At 39.4% G+C, this 15,198-nt stretch overlaps 1 protein-coding gene across 8 annotated transcripts in view; it reads right to left on the bottom strand.

Annotated features, from left to right (window-relative positions):
• The window catches only part of LOC124619437 (dystrobrevin beta), a 611,344-nt gene that overhangs the window by 31,314 nt on the left and 564,832 nt on the right, over positions 1-15,198 (bottom strand). For all 8 annotated transcript variants that reach the window (XM_047145819.1, XM_047145822.1, XM_047145818.1 and 5 more), the window contains one exon: positions 11,261-11,404. In XM_047145819.1, coding sequence (XP_047001775.1) covers positions 11,261-11,404 — 144 coding nt within the window. The remainder of the gene's footprint in view (positions 1-11,260; positions 11,405-15,198) is intronic.

Below are 15,198 nucleotides of genomic sequence, written 5' to 3'. Positions count from 1 at the left end.
AGAGGGAGGGAGGGGGAGAGGGTTGGAGGGAGGGGGAGAGGGTTGGAGGGAGGGGGAGAGGGTTGGAGGGAGGGGGAGAGGGTTGGAGGGAGGGGGAGAGGGTTGGATGGAGGGGGAGAGGGTTGGAGGGAGGGGGAGAGGGTTGGATGGAGGGGGAGAGGGTTGGATGGAGGGGGAGAGGGTTGGAGGGAGGGGGAGAGGGTTGGATGGAGGGGGAGAGGGTTGGAGGGAGGGGGAGAGGGTTGGAGGGAGGGGGAGAGGGTTGGAGGGAGGGGGAGAGGGTTGGAGGGAGGGGGAGAGGGAGGGCCCACATTGGAGGCAGAAAGAGTGATTGTTGCAGGCAGTACACAATCTGTACAGAGCAGGAGCCATGTGGACAGAAGAGTCTAAGGAAAATTTAAGGCAATGCAATGGGAAACAGGTTAGTGTAGTTTTAGACTAGTGGGATTGCGAGAGTGTGGGATAGGCTGTATAAACAATTCTCAACTTTCTAGTTCAGAAAACTAATGCTGGGAAGGAGTATTCAACTCGCTTGCATAGTGAATCATCTGTTGATGCCATCTGTGTTGTTGTGTGTAGCATGTTAGGTAACTAGATGGTCAAGTATACCGTTTGTCACAGTTTGGCTGTGGGACATTTTTGCGAGTAGTCTGTTGGTTACTTGCCATTCCCACGTAGAATGCTGCACAGTAATTGCATAGTAGCTAACATATAACATGGCTGCTTTCACATGTGGCCCTGTCTTTTAAGGTTAGGAAATGCCTGCAATTGAACTGCAGTATGAAGTGGTTGGTGGGTGTATGGGATAGGTCTTACACCTGAGTTGACAATAATGGAAAGACCTACTGCAGGATTGGGAGGAAGGTTGGAATAAGTATATTCTGTGGGTTGAGTGGGTGGTGGAACATAACTGTAGGTGATGTAGGTAGGATTCTGGGTAGGATATCCCTCATCTCAGGGCACAACAAGAGATAGTCAAAGCCTTGGTGAAGGATGTAGATAAGCTTCTCAAGGACAGTGCAATACTAGGTGATTAGAGGAGTGCTGGTTGGTGTGCAGTAAACATTTTTACTGATGTCAGAGGAGGAGACAGTATGAGAGATCTGTTGATGGATGAGCTGGATAGAATATGGTCTGTCAATAAAGCCTCTGGTAAGGTTATAAAAGGCAGGGCCACATGTGAAAGCAGCCATTTTATATACCAGTAATGCTGTAATTAATTACAATGAGGCATTCTATGTGGCCACGACAAGTAAATCGCTGTATACTCACATGAATGGCCACCACCAAACTTTGGCAAATTGGAGATCTGACCATCCAGTTTGTAACATGTTGTGCACCACAACATAAATGGCTTCAACAGTTGCTTCACTACATAGCCTTTTGGATATTCACTTCCATCACTAGTTCCAATGAATTGTGCATGTGGGAATTGTTGCAATAGCATATTCAACACTACTGCACTTCCCTCTGGCCTAAACCTACATTAAAATGTTTCCCATTGCCTTACCTTACATTTCCCTTTCCTCTTCTGTCCACACCCTCCGCCACTCCTTCACCATCCAGATTACAACACTTTCCTCTCATCCCTCCGTTCCACTCAGATCCCTTTCCCTCACTACCCCCTGCTTCTCTCTCCATCTCCACTTTCCTTTCCATTCCCCCCCCCCCCTCCCCCCCCACACTGTCCTCTTATATGCTGTAGCCCGTCTACTCCTTTTGTCTTTTTGTGCCATTGCTGGGCCATCTGTCAAAAGACCTGCCTCAAACTATCCCGCTACCCTATCCATCCTCGTGCATCCTCCCTGCCCCCTCTCCACTTCCACCTGTCCAGGTTTTGCCTTTCCTTTATTTCCATTGTTGCAAACACAGAACACAATTTTCTGAGAAAATGTGAAACAGGTGTTTGAAACTTTGAAAAGTCAATACTATTATGTTGCATATCAGATTAAAGTGCAATTAAGACATTAAAAATTCCATCAGAATAATTTCTATAGATTTAATAGTTTTGGAGTTATACTTTAATTTACTCCCCAAAATGTTTTGAAAACCTCACAATTTTTTGTATTTTGAAATATCAAAAGAAAAGTCAAAAAATTATGAAAAGGTGTTAAAATGTGCAGTATTTGCTAACTGCACAGGTAGTCAAATTTTACAAAATTGTCTGGGAAATTAGGGCCCAATAATTAAGCAAAACTAGTTGAGCTGATACAGGACACAGATTAAGTTTCTATGATATCTTTGTCTCATGTTAATGTATAACTTGACCCTCCTCACACCCCTGAAGATCTTTCTCCTTGAAGAGATCTGAGGAACACAGTGAGTGAGTGGGTGAGTCAGTGAATGATCAGGCACTTCATTACAAATTCTTGGTGAATAAAGGCATGTGACATCCACAAAACATAACACAGACCACCTCAATGTTCTCACATCATCTCCATGAGTTGTCAGAGCACATTGATGTCATCAACTGTGGAGTGACCCTTGGTATTCAACAATTATTTCTCCTACTAGCAGCTGGATTCTATCCACTACACATTTGTATAGCATATTACAGAGAAATGTAACAATAGTGACATCCTCCTTCTAAATCAAAAAGCTGATAACTGTTTTCCATTCTTCTGGAATTTCTTCCACAGTCCATATCATCTTGACTAGTTAGTGAAGGTCTCTCTTGGAATTTCCATCCTCCCTCTTCAAGAAGTCTGCCTGGATCCCATCCTCACCTGCATTTTTGTTTTTCTTCAGGTTTCTTATTTGTTTCCTCCAGTGTGAATGGAAAATACTTTGATTGTAGGTTGACTTGATACTGAAACTCAGATTGTTGGAATGACCACAGTTGAGAAGATTACCAAAGTACTGAAACTTCCTAGCAGATTAAAACTGCTCATCTTCAACCTTATACTAGATGAAATACTGGCAGAAGTGAAGCTGTGGAGTGGGTTGTGACTCTTGCTTCCATAGCTCAGTTAGTAGAGCACATGCCCACGAAAGGCAAAGGTCTCAGGTTTTAGTCCCAGTCCAGCACACAGTTTTAATCTGCCCAGAAGTTTCAAATCAGTGCACACTCCACTGTAGAGTGATAATTCATTCTACTGAAGTACTGTTTCCATTTCAGCGCAACCTTCCACTCATTGGTCATGATTCTTTCAGTATTATGCTTGATGAGCTTTCTCAAAGAACTTAACCTCTAAAGTCTTCTTCATCCTCCTCAATCAGTCCTTTGAAATACAAAATAAAAAATGGCGAAAAATTTAGATGTGATTGAATAATTTCTTATCACGGGGATATAGTCACAACAAATCAACACTTGAATTTTATTTACTTTGCAAACTTACCAATTGTGTTCTTGTCAGTGAATGAATTGTGTTCTTGTCAGTGAATGATTTGCCATTCACAATGGAGATTCAGTGGTACACTGTCTCTTTCTCGGAAGGAAGTCTGTCACATGTTGTGAGATGATTTTTAAGGTATAGAAGATACAGCATCTGCACGCATATCCTTCTGTTCCGTCGTGTGTAAGGCAACTGATTTTTCATGGGCAATGCTCAAGCATACTAACTCCCTCACTTCATGCAGAAATGATCTTCCTTAGTGACACTACATGATGGTATAAGAAAAGCAATATCTGAAAGGAGTGTGAATAGTTCCCACACTTTGTAATTCCTAGGATGTAAAACAACTGTGCATTTGTAGGCCAAGATTATCATAATGTTGATACTGTGGCTCTCATTTCAGGTGTTCTCCAATTCCCATGGAATTGCATCTCTTAATATTACCAAACTTTTAGCGATTATCTCTTTGATGAACATAAATAATGCTCTTTCAGTACTTAGAATTTGGTTCCTCCATTATTTTATTTCATGAGTCAAATTGATTTGTTTTGTGTATTACAATTCATTTCATGCTTGGATGGCATCAAAGTACATAAGATTTTGTAGGAAGGTTCTGACTTAAACCTTGTAGAAATTGCTCTTGTACCAGTACACACACTGATTAAACAATACTACAAGCATATTTTTATTTGCTCCGCTCGATCATTAAAGATGTATTCTTTACTAAACTCATATTTTGTTGATCAGTTGAACTTTTTTTTTTTTTTTTATCTGTTTGCCGACAGCTTCAGTTACTTGAGCTGGAATACTAATGTAGCTCAAAAAACTTTACGAAAGTTACAGAAGAAAATATCTTACAACAACTGCTACTTGTTTTCATTTCCATTCAAAATAAACAAGTTTTGCATACTCAGTAAACCATACAGTACACTACAGAGTGTTGATTGAAAATAAAAATAGACCAGTTGAGTGTGAATAACTATTGAAAAATCCTGAAGGACCTACTGGATGGGTGTTATTGTATACAGATCTGCAATATGCTCATGGATACAGACGAAAACTGATCAGATGTGGAGAGTAGGGTAGCCTTCTTGATTCAGAATCTGTTCCAGAGCATGGAAAAAAAATCTGAATGCAAGGACAATGAATGTGAGAATAGACAAACTTGAAGGACAATTTAGACAAGCAATGTGTCGAATAACCAGCAGTCCCTGAACATACACACAAGCTATGGAAATAGTGTTCAAGTGCTTAGGGAAGAAATTTAAATAGGCTAACAGTAAGTTAAAGCATTTTGCTAGAACGTGCAACAAACCAATACGCAAAACTGGAACTCTCAAATCTGAAATACTGAAGGAAGTATCAAAATTTCTGAAATAAGCAAGAACTGGATAATAATGGCAAGGGAATAACAACACTGTAAGGTGCAATCCCCCTGATGAACCATAGACCTTGCGGTGGTGGTGAGGCTTGCGCGTGCTTCAGCGATACAGATAGCCGTACCATAGGTGCGACCACAACGAAGGGTGTCTGTTGAGAGGCCAGACAAACATGTGGTCCCTGAAGAGAGGCAGCAGCCTTTTCAGTAGTTGCAGGGGCAACAGTCTCAATGATTGACTGATCTGGCCTTGTAACATTAACCAAAACGGCATTGCTGTGCTGGTGCTGCGAATGGCTGAAAGCAAGGGGAAACTACAGCCGTAATTTCTCCCGAGGGCATGCAGGTTTATTGTATGGTTAAATGATGATGGCGTCCTCTTGGGTAAAATATTCCGGAGGTAAAATAGTCCCCATTGGGACCTCTGGGTGGGGACTACTCTGGAGGTAGTCATTATCAAGAGAATGAAAACTGGAGTTCTATGGATCAGAGCAAGGAATGTCATATCCCTTAATGGGGCAGGTAGGTTAGAAAATTTAAAAAGGGAAAGGGATAAGTTAAAGTTAGATATACTGACAATTAGTGAAGTTTGTTGGCAGGAGGAACAAGACTTCTGGTCAGGTGAATACAGAATTATAAATAAAAAATCAAATAGGGGTAATGCTGGAGAAGATATAATAATGAATATAAAAATAGGAGCATGGATAAGCTGCTACAAACAGCACATTGAATGCGTTATTGTAACAAGATAGACGCAAAGCCCATGCATGCCAAATTTGTACAAGTTTATATGCCAACACTCTGCCGATGATGAAGAGAATGAAGAAATGTTTGAGGTGAGAAAAGAAATTATTCAGACAGTGAGCCAGCATGTCATTAGGTAACAGAAGAGATACTGAATTTAACTGATGACAGGAGAAAACTTTAAAATGCAGTAAATGAAGCAGGCAAAAGGAATACGAATGTCTTGAAAATGAGATCGTCAGGAAGTGTAAAATGGATAAGAAAGGATGGCTAGAGAACAAATGTAAGGATTTATAATCGTATATCACTACAGGTAAAACAGATACTGCCTACAGGAAAATTAAAGAGATCTTTGGAGAAAAGAGAACCACTTGTATGAATATAAAGAGCTCAGATGGAAACCCAGTTCTAAGCAAAGAAGGGAAAGCAGAAAGTTGGAAGGAATATATAAAGGGTCTATACAAGGGTGATGTACTTGGAGACAATATTATGGAAATGGAAGAGGATATAGCTGAAGATGAAATGGGAGACATGAAACTGGATGAAGAATTTGACAAAGCGCTGAAAGATCTAAGTCGAAACAAGGCCCCAGGAGCAGACACCATTCCATAAGACCTACTGATAGCCTTGGGAGAGCCAACCATGACTGAACTATACCATCTGGTGAGCAAGATGTACGAGACAGGCGAAATACCCTTAGATTTCAAGAAAAATATAATAATTCCAATCCCAAAGAAAGGAGGTGTCAACAGGTGTGAAAATTACTGAACTATCAGTTTAATAAATCATGACTGCAAAATACTAACACAAATTCTTTACAAATGAATGGAAAACCTGGTAGAAACTGATCTCGGAGAAGATCAGTTTGGATTCCATAGAAATGTTGTAACAGACGAGGCGATACTGGCCCTACACCTTATCTTACAAGATAGATTAATGAAAGGCAAACCTTCATTTCTAGACTTAGAGGAAGCTTTTGACAGTGTTGACTGGAATACTCTCTTTCAAATTCCGAAGGTGGCAAGGGTAAAATGCATGGAGTGAAAGGCTATTTACAATTTGTACAGAAAGCAGATGGCAGTTGTAAGAGTTGAGGGGCACAAAAGGGAAGCAGTGGTTGGGAAGAGAGTGAGACAGGGTTGTAGCCTAACCCCTACGAAACAAAAGAAAAATTTTGAGTAGGAATTAAAATCCATGTAGAAGAAATAAAAATGACATTGTAATTCTGTGAGAGAATTTCTGAAGAAGAGAAATTTGTTAACATCGAGTACAGATTTAAGTGTCAGGATGTCTTTTCTGAAAATATTTGTATGCAGTGTAGCCATGTATGGAAGTGAAACATGGACAATAAATATTTTAGACATGAAGAGAACAGAAGCTTTCAAAATGCTTTGCTACTGAAGAATGCTGAAGATTAGATGGGTAGATCATGTAGCTAATGAAGAGATACTGAATAGAATTGGTGAGAAGAGGAATTTGTGGCACAACTTGACAAGAAGAAGGGATCAGTTGGCAGGACATGTTCCGAGGCACCACCAGATTAGTACTGGAGGGAATTGTGGAGGGTAAAAATCGTAGACGGAGACCAAGAGATGAATACACCAAGCAGGTTCAGAAGGATGTAGATTGCAGTAGTTACTCACAGATGCAAAAGCTTGCACAGAATAGAGTAGCATGGAGAGCTGCATCAAACTAGTCTCTGGACTAAAGACCACAACAAAGTGCAACTTTGTGCACTTCAAAGAATACTGGAACAACTGAAATTCAAGAAGAGAGGAAAACTGGGATAGCAGGTTCCTTACCTTTAAATCCAAAGGTGCCAGCCACCCTTCTAAAACCCTTTAATGGTAAGAAAAAGAAATCCCAGACTGGTGATAAATCTAGAAAGGGAAGCGACTTGGTGTCTGGGAGTGGAAGTTTTTCAGCACTGTTAAGGTTTCCAGAATTTTAAAGAATTCTGAAGGTGCCATAAGAAAGTCAATTACTGGGTCCTGATAAATAATACAAGAGCTGCGGTAGCTAGTATTTTCTTTAGATGGCATCTCAATCATGCAACGTATTTGGAATAGGGAACTAAAGAAAGTCTTTTCATCAAAATTTTGATTGGTCACCAGCCAGTCACAATCAAAGTGAAGCTCACTGGTAAGCACTGTAGGCGAATTAATAATATTTTGGACTATCGAGAGCAGTTAGATAGAGTGAAGAGTTCTTATTACTGAGCAGATGAACATTGTGGAAGACTAACATGGGAAGAGAATGCAGTGACAGGAATACAGAAAATAAATTTTATTCGTGCCAAGAGAAGAAAAACTTACAATACAAGATGTTAGTAAAATGCTTTTTCAGTGTCTGTTCAGGTGCATTAGAATTGATATCTTCATAAAATAGAGAATGTTTAACATAATTATGTAAACTGATGACTAAATTGCAAGATGATCTGAAGGCAGCTCTGTTCGAAATGAAGAAAAAAATGCTATTTCTGTAAACATAAAGATTCTCTTAAAATTGGTTGTGCATTGTGTACTGGCAGGATAACAGAAACAATGTGAATGTAGTAACATTACTGATGACAGCAAACTTCAAAATAAAATAAAATCAAACTGAGTCTCAAGAAACAAAAACTTACATGATTCACAGGTCGGACTTTAAAGCTGTCAAAGTGATATTTAGTTCAGAGCATTACAGCAGGCTTTGAGATACCCTTCATTACTTATATGGCTCATGGCCCCTCATATCTCTTTCCCTTTGCTGTATTTTTATCTCCTCTGCAAATGTTAACTAACCTTTTCTTGTTTGTCTTTCGATAAGTTAATATCAACTATGTGGATGTTTTTTCAGATAATATAGTATTACAGATCAATAACACATATGAGTCTACAATGGAATTGCTGTGATTGTAGAGTAAACTTGTGCCCTCAGTTTGTTTACAGCTGTAGATAAACTGCTGACAGTAAACTTAAAAGTCATTATCCTTAAATAAATAACTAGTGCCATTCCAAATTCGAGATATACACCAGTTTTCCAAATGATTTCATTAACATTCACCACTGTTGTGATCTTTGTCATTTTATATGTCAAATGTCCAAAGCAATATAATCTTACTAGTGAAAGCAGCAATGATTTGCAATTGCTAAACATGTATTGGAATCGGATATACAACCTGGTCTCCTAATCCCCCCTCTCTCCATCTCCACTTCCTTCCCATCTCTCCAACCGTATCTTTCGCCTTATGACCATCCCCTTTTTCTAACCTTGAGCCTTGTTTGTATGTATTGCAATCAAAACCTTGACTGAGAAATAAAGTTGCTTAAAATGAGTGGAGGGATTATTGGTATATGGGATGTGAGAGAGATCCCAGCTGCTGGAGCTGTGAGGATAGTGGCTCCAATAACAGCATTTTGCATAGTTTTAATCTGTGAATGGGTAGGATTACAAAGATTTGGACAATTCGAATTCCGTAACAGTATACTAACCATAAGCTAATCAGCCTTAAATACAAATTCCCTGTTTTCTGTTAAAACCAACTGTGAGGAAGGAAACAAAAACCATAAAATTTTTGTTTAAAGTTATATATAAAGAGAAATAATATGGGAGAAAAATTTGTCTAATAGTATATATGCCCTGCTATCATACTTAAAACTGACTGCGAGAAAGTAAACTCGACCACACATCTTCACAGCACAGTGTTTTCTTTCTTGCAGCTTGCTTTCACACAAAACCAGTACATTGTTGTTTAAAAAACTTTATAGCCTATGTGCATCTCAGTGTTTGTTACAGTATTGTTTAAAAATCTGAAGTAAATTGGTAAAGAACTTTGAGATCTTCAGTAACAATGTTAAACAATGTATTGTCTTTATGTAGTAGTATATATGCAGCTGTCTGCAAAAAAGAATCCCTGTGTTTTCCACCTATGTTGTTTGTTAACCCTGGTAAACGATGAATTCCTCTTCGATTTCTGTTTACATCTTATATCGCTCTTAATAATAATATGGATGGGTCATGAAGTTATTACCACAAACATGCTATCCATGATTAATTAAGGCAAAAAAGTTAAACATGTGTAGTGATAAGAACATTTGGAAAAGAGAAATCAGTTACTGTAGACAGTATTATAAAAAATTGTACAACATCATAATTCCAAAAGCCCATGCCAGTATCTTAGACAGAATAGTTGCACTACAGAATCTGCACTACTGGTACTTGAAACTATTGGCTCAAAGTAACTGAACAGTTTATGTGCTCTGGTCATGATCCACTTGTCCACCAGGTAATACTTGTATAATAAACTGTAGCAGTAAATGATTATATGAATAGAAGAACTATGTAATACAGATCCACGATCTGGTCTTTATCCTTTGGTGATATGTAAGTTGTGAAAGTATTTACAGTTAACACAAAATGTATCACCACACAGTTACAAAAAAGGTGCATGTGACAGCGACTGAAACTTCAACATGTAACATTAGATGCAACTTTAGTGGGAGGTAATCTGTGAGACCAAGAGGGAAGGAAAGAAAGACACTCATGTTACTCAGATTAAACAAAGAAGGAGTCACAATGAGCAGGAGAAATGCTAAGGAAAGCACTTGCCACAAGATGAGACATATTACTGGAGTATCTAAAACTTCCAGAAATAATTAATTTTGCAATAGGATGTGCAATAATGAATGGAGGCACAAAGTGATACTACCATCCACTTGAGAATATTACAAAGAGACCAATACAGAAGGTCTCCAATCATGGCTCTATGAAAGATATTTATGACATCTTCAATCATTATGTTAGACAGTTTGTACAAGAAGAGGGAGAAAATAACCAGCTTACAAAACAGTGTAACAGCCAATGACAGTATCTGAGAAATGAAGTAATCAGCAATATGGTGGATGCTGACCTTGGCAACCCTCTCCCCCTATAGTAAACATGTGAGGTACGAATTATTTCACTGCTTTGGTCATATATTCATAGTTTTCACTGTAAATAAATTATGTGCATAAAAGAATCATAGTTTTTGTTGCATATTCTGAGTTCAATTTGTTTCTTGTGTGTTATAGTTCACCCATCATTTTCGCCTTTTTACTTTTGTCAGCTCTTCTCCTTCGTTTTTCACTTTACTATCCCTTCACAATTTCAACTCCAACCTTAAATTATTTGCCCTTTTTTAGTAAAGAGTAAGCAGTATTATGCAACAAGATCTTTTTTAAAAAAGGAAAATAGGCTTGTGGCAGACAGAGTAGTAATGTAATGCAGAAGAGAAAGAGAAAAGAGAAAAATGCAGTTAAAATGACTAATGGGAACTAAATAAAAGGCAAAGACAATCATGATGTAACATACGTGAAGCTGGCATCATCAGTGTATGCAGAAGTAAGTAGCTAAAGAATCTCACCTTTATATTTGGTGTGTTAAGAACTCGCTAACCAAAAGTTCTTACTTATGACTTATATTTTAGGGAACAATTAGTGATACTCAAACCATGTTCAGACAGAATTTATTAATACTCCTTAATAAACCTGATGGAATCTGTCTTTTTTCACATTTATTAAAATAAAAATTAATACACTGTATTCCCAAAAGCATCTCTTCCACACAAAATTTTGAACTGGTGATGCAAATCACTGTGAAATCCCCCAAAATTAAGCAATAAAAGAAACATTCAGATGTGAAATAATTACTTTCATATCAAGGGGCTTGTTTATTAAAGCATTAATTATTTTGTTAATCTTTTAAATTATTTTATCTCCAAACAAATTCTAGCTGAAGTTTGGGAATACAATGTAATTAAAATGAGATATGAACTGGAACTCACCGGAGTTTAGTTCCCTGACAAGTGTGGACATGGCATTTGTAACAGAATCAGCTGCTACTAGCAAGTCATTGCGAAGGCTTCGACTACTGCTGTTTGTTGTTCCAGAATTGTTTGTTGACCCAGCCAAAGATGATGTAGATGATCCTAGTGAAATGAGGTATTACTGTAAATTTTCAGATATAACCAGGAAAAATAAATTTTCCAGACACAAATATGTGATGTCTGAATATTAAAGAAACAAAAGACAATAGACATACTGTTTTGTTTATTTACAAACAGATCTTCTATAAACAAATTAAAAGCACAGATTTTTACCTTTTAATAATTCCTCCTCCCCTCCCAACTCAAAAAATAAAAAAAAAAATAAAATATAAAAAAAATACTAGGCTGTATATTACGTCCCATGTCAAAATGGGATAGTAGTCATCTGGATAAAGTGTCTAGGCCAATATATACATTTGTTTTCTGCAAGTCATTGTATGGTGTGCAATAGAGAACAAGCACTGCATTGACATCATCATTGCCCTGTCCCCCTTTCCTTTCTATTTGTGGACAATGTGCAGGAAGCCTTACTTACAGTAGAATTCACTGTCTGTCATAATGTTTCCAATTTAACCTTTAAGATCATTGTGTTGAGCATTTCTGAGATAGTCTCACTCTTACTAAAGAAACTTTTGATGATCAGCATAGTTCTTTTATTAATTTTCTATATCTCTTTCATTTTTCCAACTTGGTAAGACTGACAATGGATACTCAGAAGTCCAATAAATGGAACAATTCAAACAACTAACAAAAAACATTGATGATCAACTTAATTAGCAATAGCTGCCATGCTGCAGAAGAATAATTTAATTACTGCAAGAAATGGATCGAATCAGTATAGTGTGCCACTGTAATTCACTCAGACATTGAGCTGAATTGTTAACAGAAGTCGCATAATGTACAAAAGAGAATTTGTCAGTGGATGTGATTGAGACCAGACTATTGGAACCAGATGTGAGGGGCACAAAATCTCTGAAGTTGTCCAGGTACTACATTTGTCTGCACTAGTAACAGATTCCCAGTAATACTACTGTTGGATGCTCAAAGTACAGCAAATCATCATCTGACCTGGAAGTAATTATACATAATGGGTCATGCTGATGGCAGAATATTTACAAACTAAAAATCCACATGAAGTAATGAATCTGTCTTAACAGAAACATGAAGTTTAGGCCTATTACAGCATCTCAACTTGGTTAATGTTTGCAAGGGATGAACTGAGACCCGTACTACATCAGCTATCACTCCTGACGTGGATAGCAAACGACACCACCCAACACCTGTATCATCTGCTTACCTATAGCAACTTGCTGTACACTGTTCCATTCACAATGGAAATCCATCAACCCATTACTCAAAGCAATATTATAAACATTACATGGACATGAGGGTACCTGACCTCACTCCTACTGAGCACAACTTAGATGATATGAAGATGATAGCTTCATACTGAATGATGAAGGGGTGGTTATTTTGTGGCTGGTTCTTTTGGTTAATGTTTGGGAGATGGCTGTGTGAAGATGTGACATTGGAAATCTGATTGCAGACTACCTGTGAAGGCCACAGTGATATCTTCAGCATACTGGGCAAGGAAATTCTTGTTACTGCAGATATGCCTTGGCCAGGCTATATAGAAGCAATTTTCTGGTGTGTAAGGGATGACATTCATCAAAATGCAGGTACTGTTGATGGTTAGTGGGCTTGATGTGGACAGAGGTGTGATGGAGCCATCAGGGAGGTGGAGGTCAACATCCATGAAGGTGGCATGTTGATTATGGACAACCAGGTGAGACAAGTGGGAGAATCTGTGGATGAATTAGGGTAGGTTGGTTTGAACTGGGTCCATATCATGGAGGTATCATCGATGAACCTGACCAGGGGTTTAGAGTTTTGGGAGGCTAGGGAGACCTACTATAGATGAGAACACAATGGCATAGGAGGGCACTATGTTTTCGCATGTGATTGTGCCACATATTTATTTATATATCTTTCCCTCAAAGGAGAAGTCATTATGTGTGAGGATGTAATTGGGTAGATGAATTGGGAATGGTGTAGTGGGTTTGGAATCTGAAGGCTGCTGGGAGAGGAAGTTTTTGATAGCAGTAAGGCCATGGCCATGAGGGATGTTGGTATATAGGGGGGTGGCATCAACAGTATTGAGTGTGGATCAAGGTGGTGATAGGGTTTGGATGGTTGAGAGTGAGTGAGGGAAGTGGTCTGAATCATTAATATGAGATGCTAGGCTACAAGCATCTGGTTGGAGATATTTATTGGCAAGGGTAGAGATTCTTTCACTGGGAGCACTGGGGGCATCCAAGATTGTTGGGTTGACATGTTTGGGAATCTTGTACAAGGTGAATGTGCAGGGTCTCACTGGGGTGAGGAGGGGGAGATTTCATGGAGAGATTTTGGGATGGGCCAATGGATTTGAGTAAGGACTGGAGATTTTGCAGGACTTCAGGGATAGAATCACTATGGCAGAGATTGTAGTTGCAGGAGACAGACAGTTGGCAGATGCCTTCTGTCAGGTAGCCACTGTGATTCATTATCACAATGGTGGAACCTTTGTCTGCAGTGAGGGTCATCAAATCCGGGTTTGTCTTGAGGTTGCAGATGGCTGTTCTTTCTTCTATTGACGCGTTTATGTTCTTGGGAAGAGACCATGGGAAGGATGGTAAGGCCAAGTTGAAGGTGGTAAATTCCTGGAAGGTATCCATAGGCTGGTTAGGTGGGAGAGGGCGAGGTCATGGATGGTGGTACGAACTGAAGAGCAAATGTCTATGTTGGAATGAAGTTGGCTTTGTTTGGAGGGACTGGTAATGAAGTGTTTCCATGGTAAGACCTGGAAGTCCAGTGTGGCTGAACGTTTGGGTGTGTGGCTGAAGCTGAGCTCTTTAGAAAGGACTGAAACTTCTGTAGGATTTTTTAAGTTTTCGAGAATGTGGCTCATGGAAAAGGTCAAAAGGCAGGGTCTGAGGACCATGATGGGTTGATGAAGGGGTTCACTGGGGTTAGGATAGGTGTTGATGGGTAGTGGCACTCCAAGGTGGGAGTAGGATTTTTGGAGGTGGTGTCTGTAGTGGTTTCTGAAGTGCTCTTCCAGGTGTTCAAAGGCAAAGATTTCAATTTGACAGATATTGTGGAGTATACGCTAACAGTATCTTGCAGAGGGAGCAGAGGTGGTTCAGGAATGTCTGCACCATCGAGGTTTGTTTCTGTAGTACCAAATTTGTGAGGAACAGACACTGGCAAACTCTAAGAAAATTGAAAATCATTGTGAAAGCAGCCATGTCAAATACAAGCTTTACTGCGATTTTTGCACAGCATTTCATATGGGTATGAAAACTAACCAGCTGTCCACCAGAACAAATGACCTGTGGCCAAGAGCAGAATTGCCAATCCAGAGGTGGAATACTCTACCAGGCAAAACAAACTTGAGTTCAATGCCTGCTTTGCAGCCAGTGCCATGTGGATTCACCCAGTCATCAATTTATCTGCACTGAGCGGGTGCAACATTTTCTTGGGTCCTGTAATAGTCCTGGTCTCAATCTCCGCTAACCACTGCACCCATACCTTCTACCCAACAACCTCTGTCACGTCAGCCCCTCTCAATGCATTCTTCCATGTCATTGCCATCATGTGCTGTATGAACGTATTGGCTCCGGTGCCTATCACATTCCTATAGCTTGCACCTGCTGCCTCTTGCTCTTGAATATCTATTCTGTGTACCTGGAGCCAACACCATGGGTCTTTTCCCCTCTCTGCTGCCCTCCTTTTTCACTCCCTATCCCCCCCCCCCTCCCCCACAGCCTCCAGATACTGCCATGCAGCCTTGTTTGGCCACCATCTAGTCTCTGTATGCTACATCAGGCAGTGCTGGATCTTCTCCTCCCCAC

The sequence above is a fragment of the Schistocerca americana genome, chromosome 6 (assembly GCF_021461395.2).
Source record: "Schistocerca americana isolate TAMUIC-IGC-003095 chromosome 6, iqSchAmer2.1, whole genome shotgun sequence".
NCBI lineage: Eukaryota > Metazoa > Arthropoda > Insecta > Orthoptera > Acrididae > Schistocerca > Schistocerca americana.
Note: the sequence above shows the minus strand (reverse complement) of the source record. Positions and strands in the feature narration are given on the sequence as shown.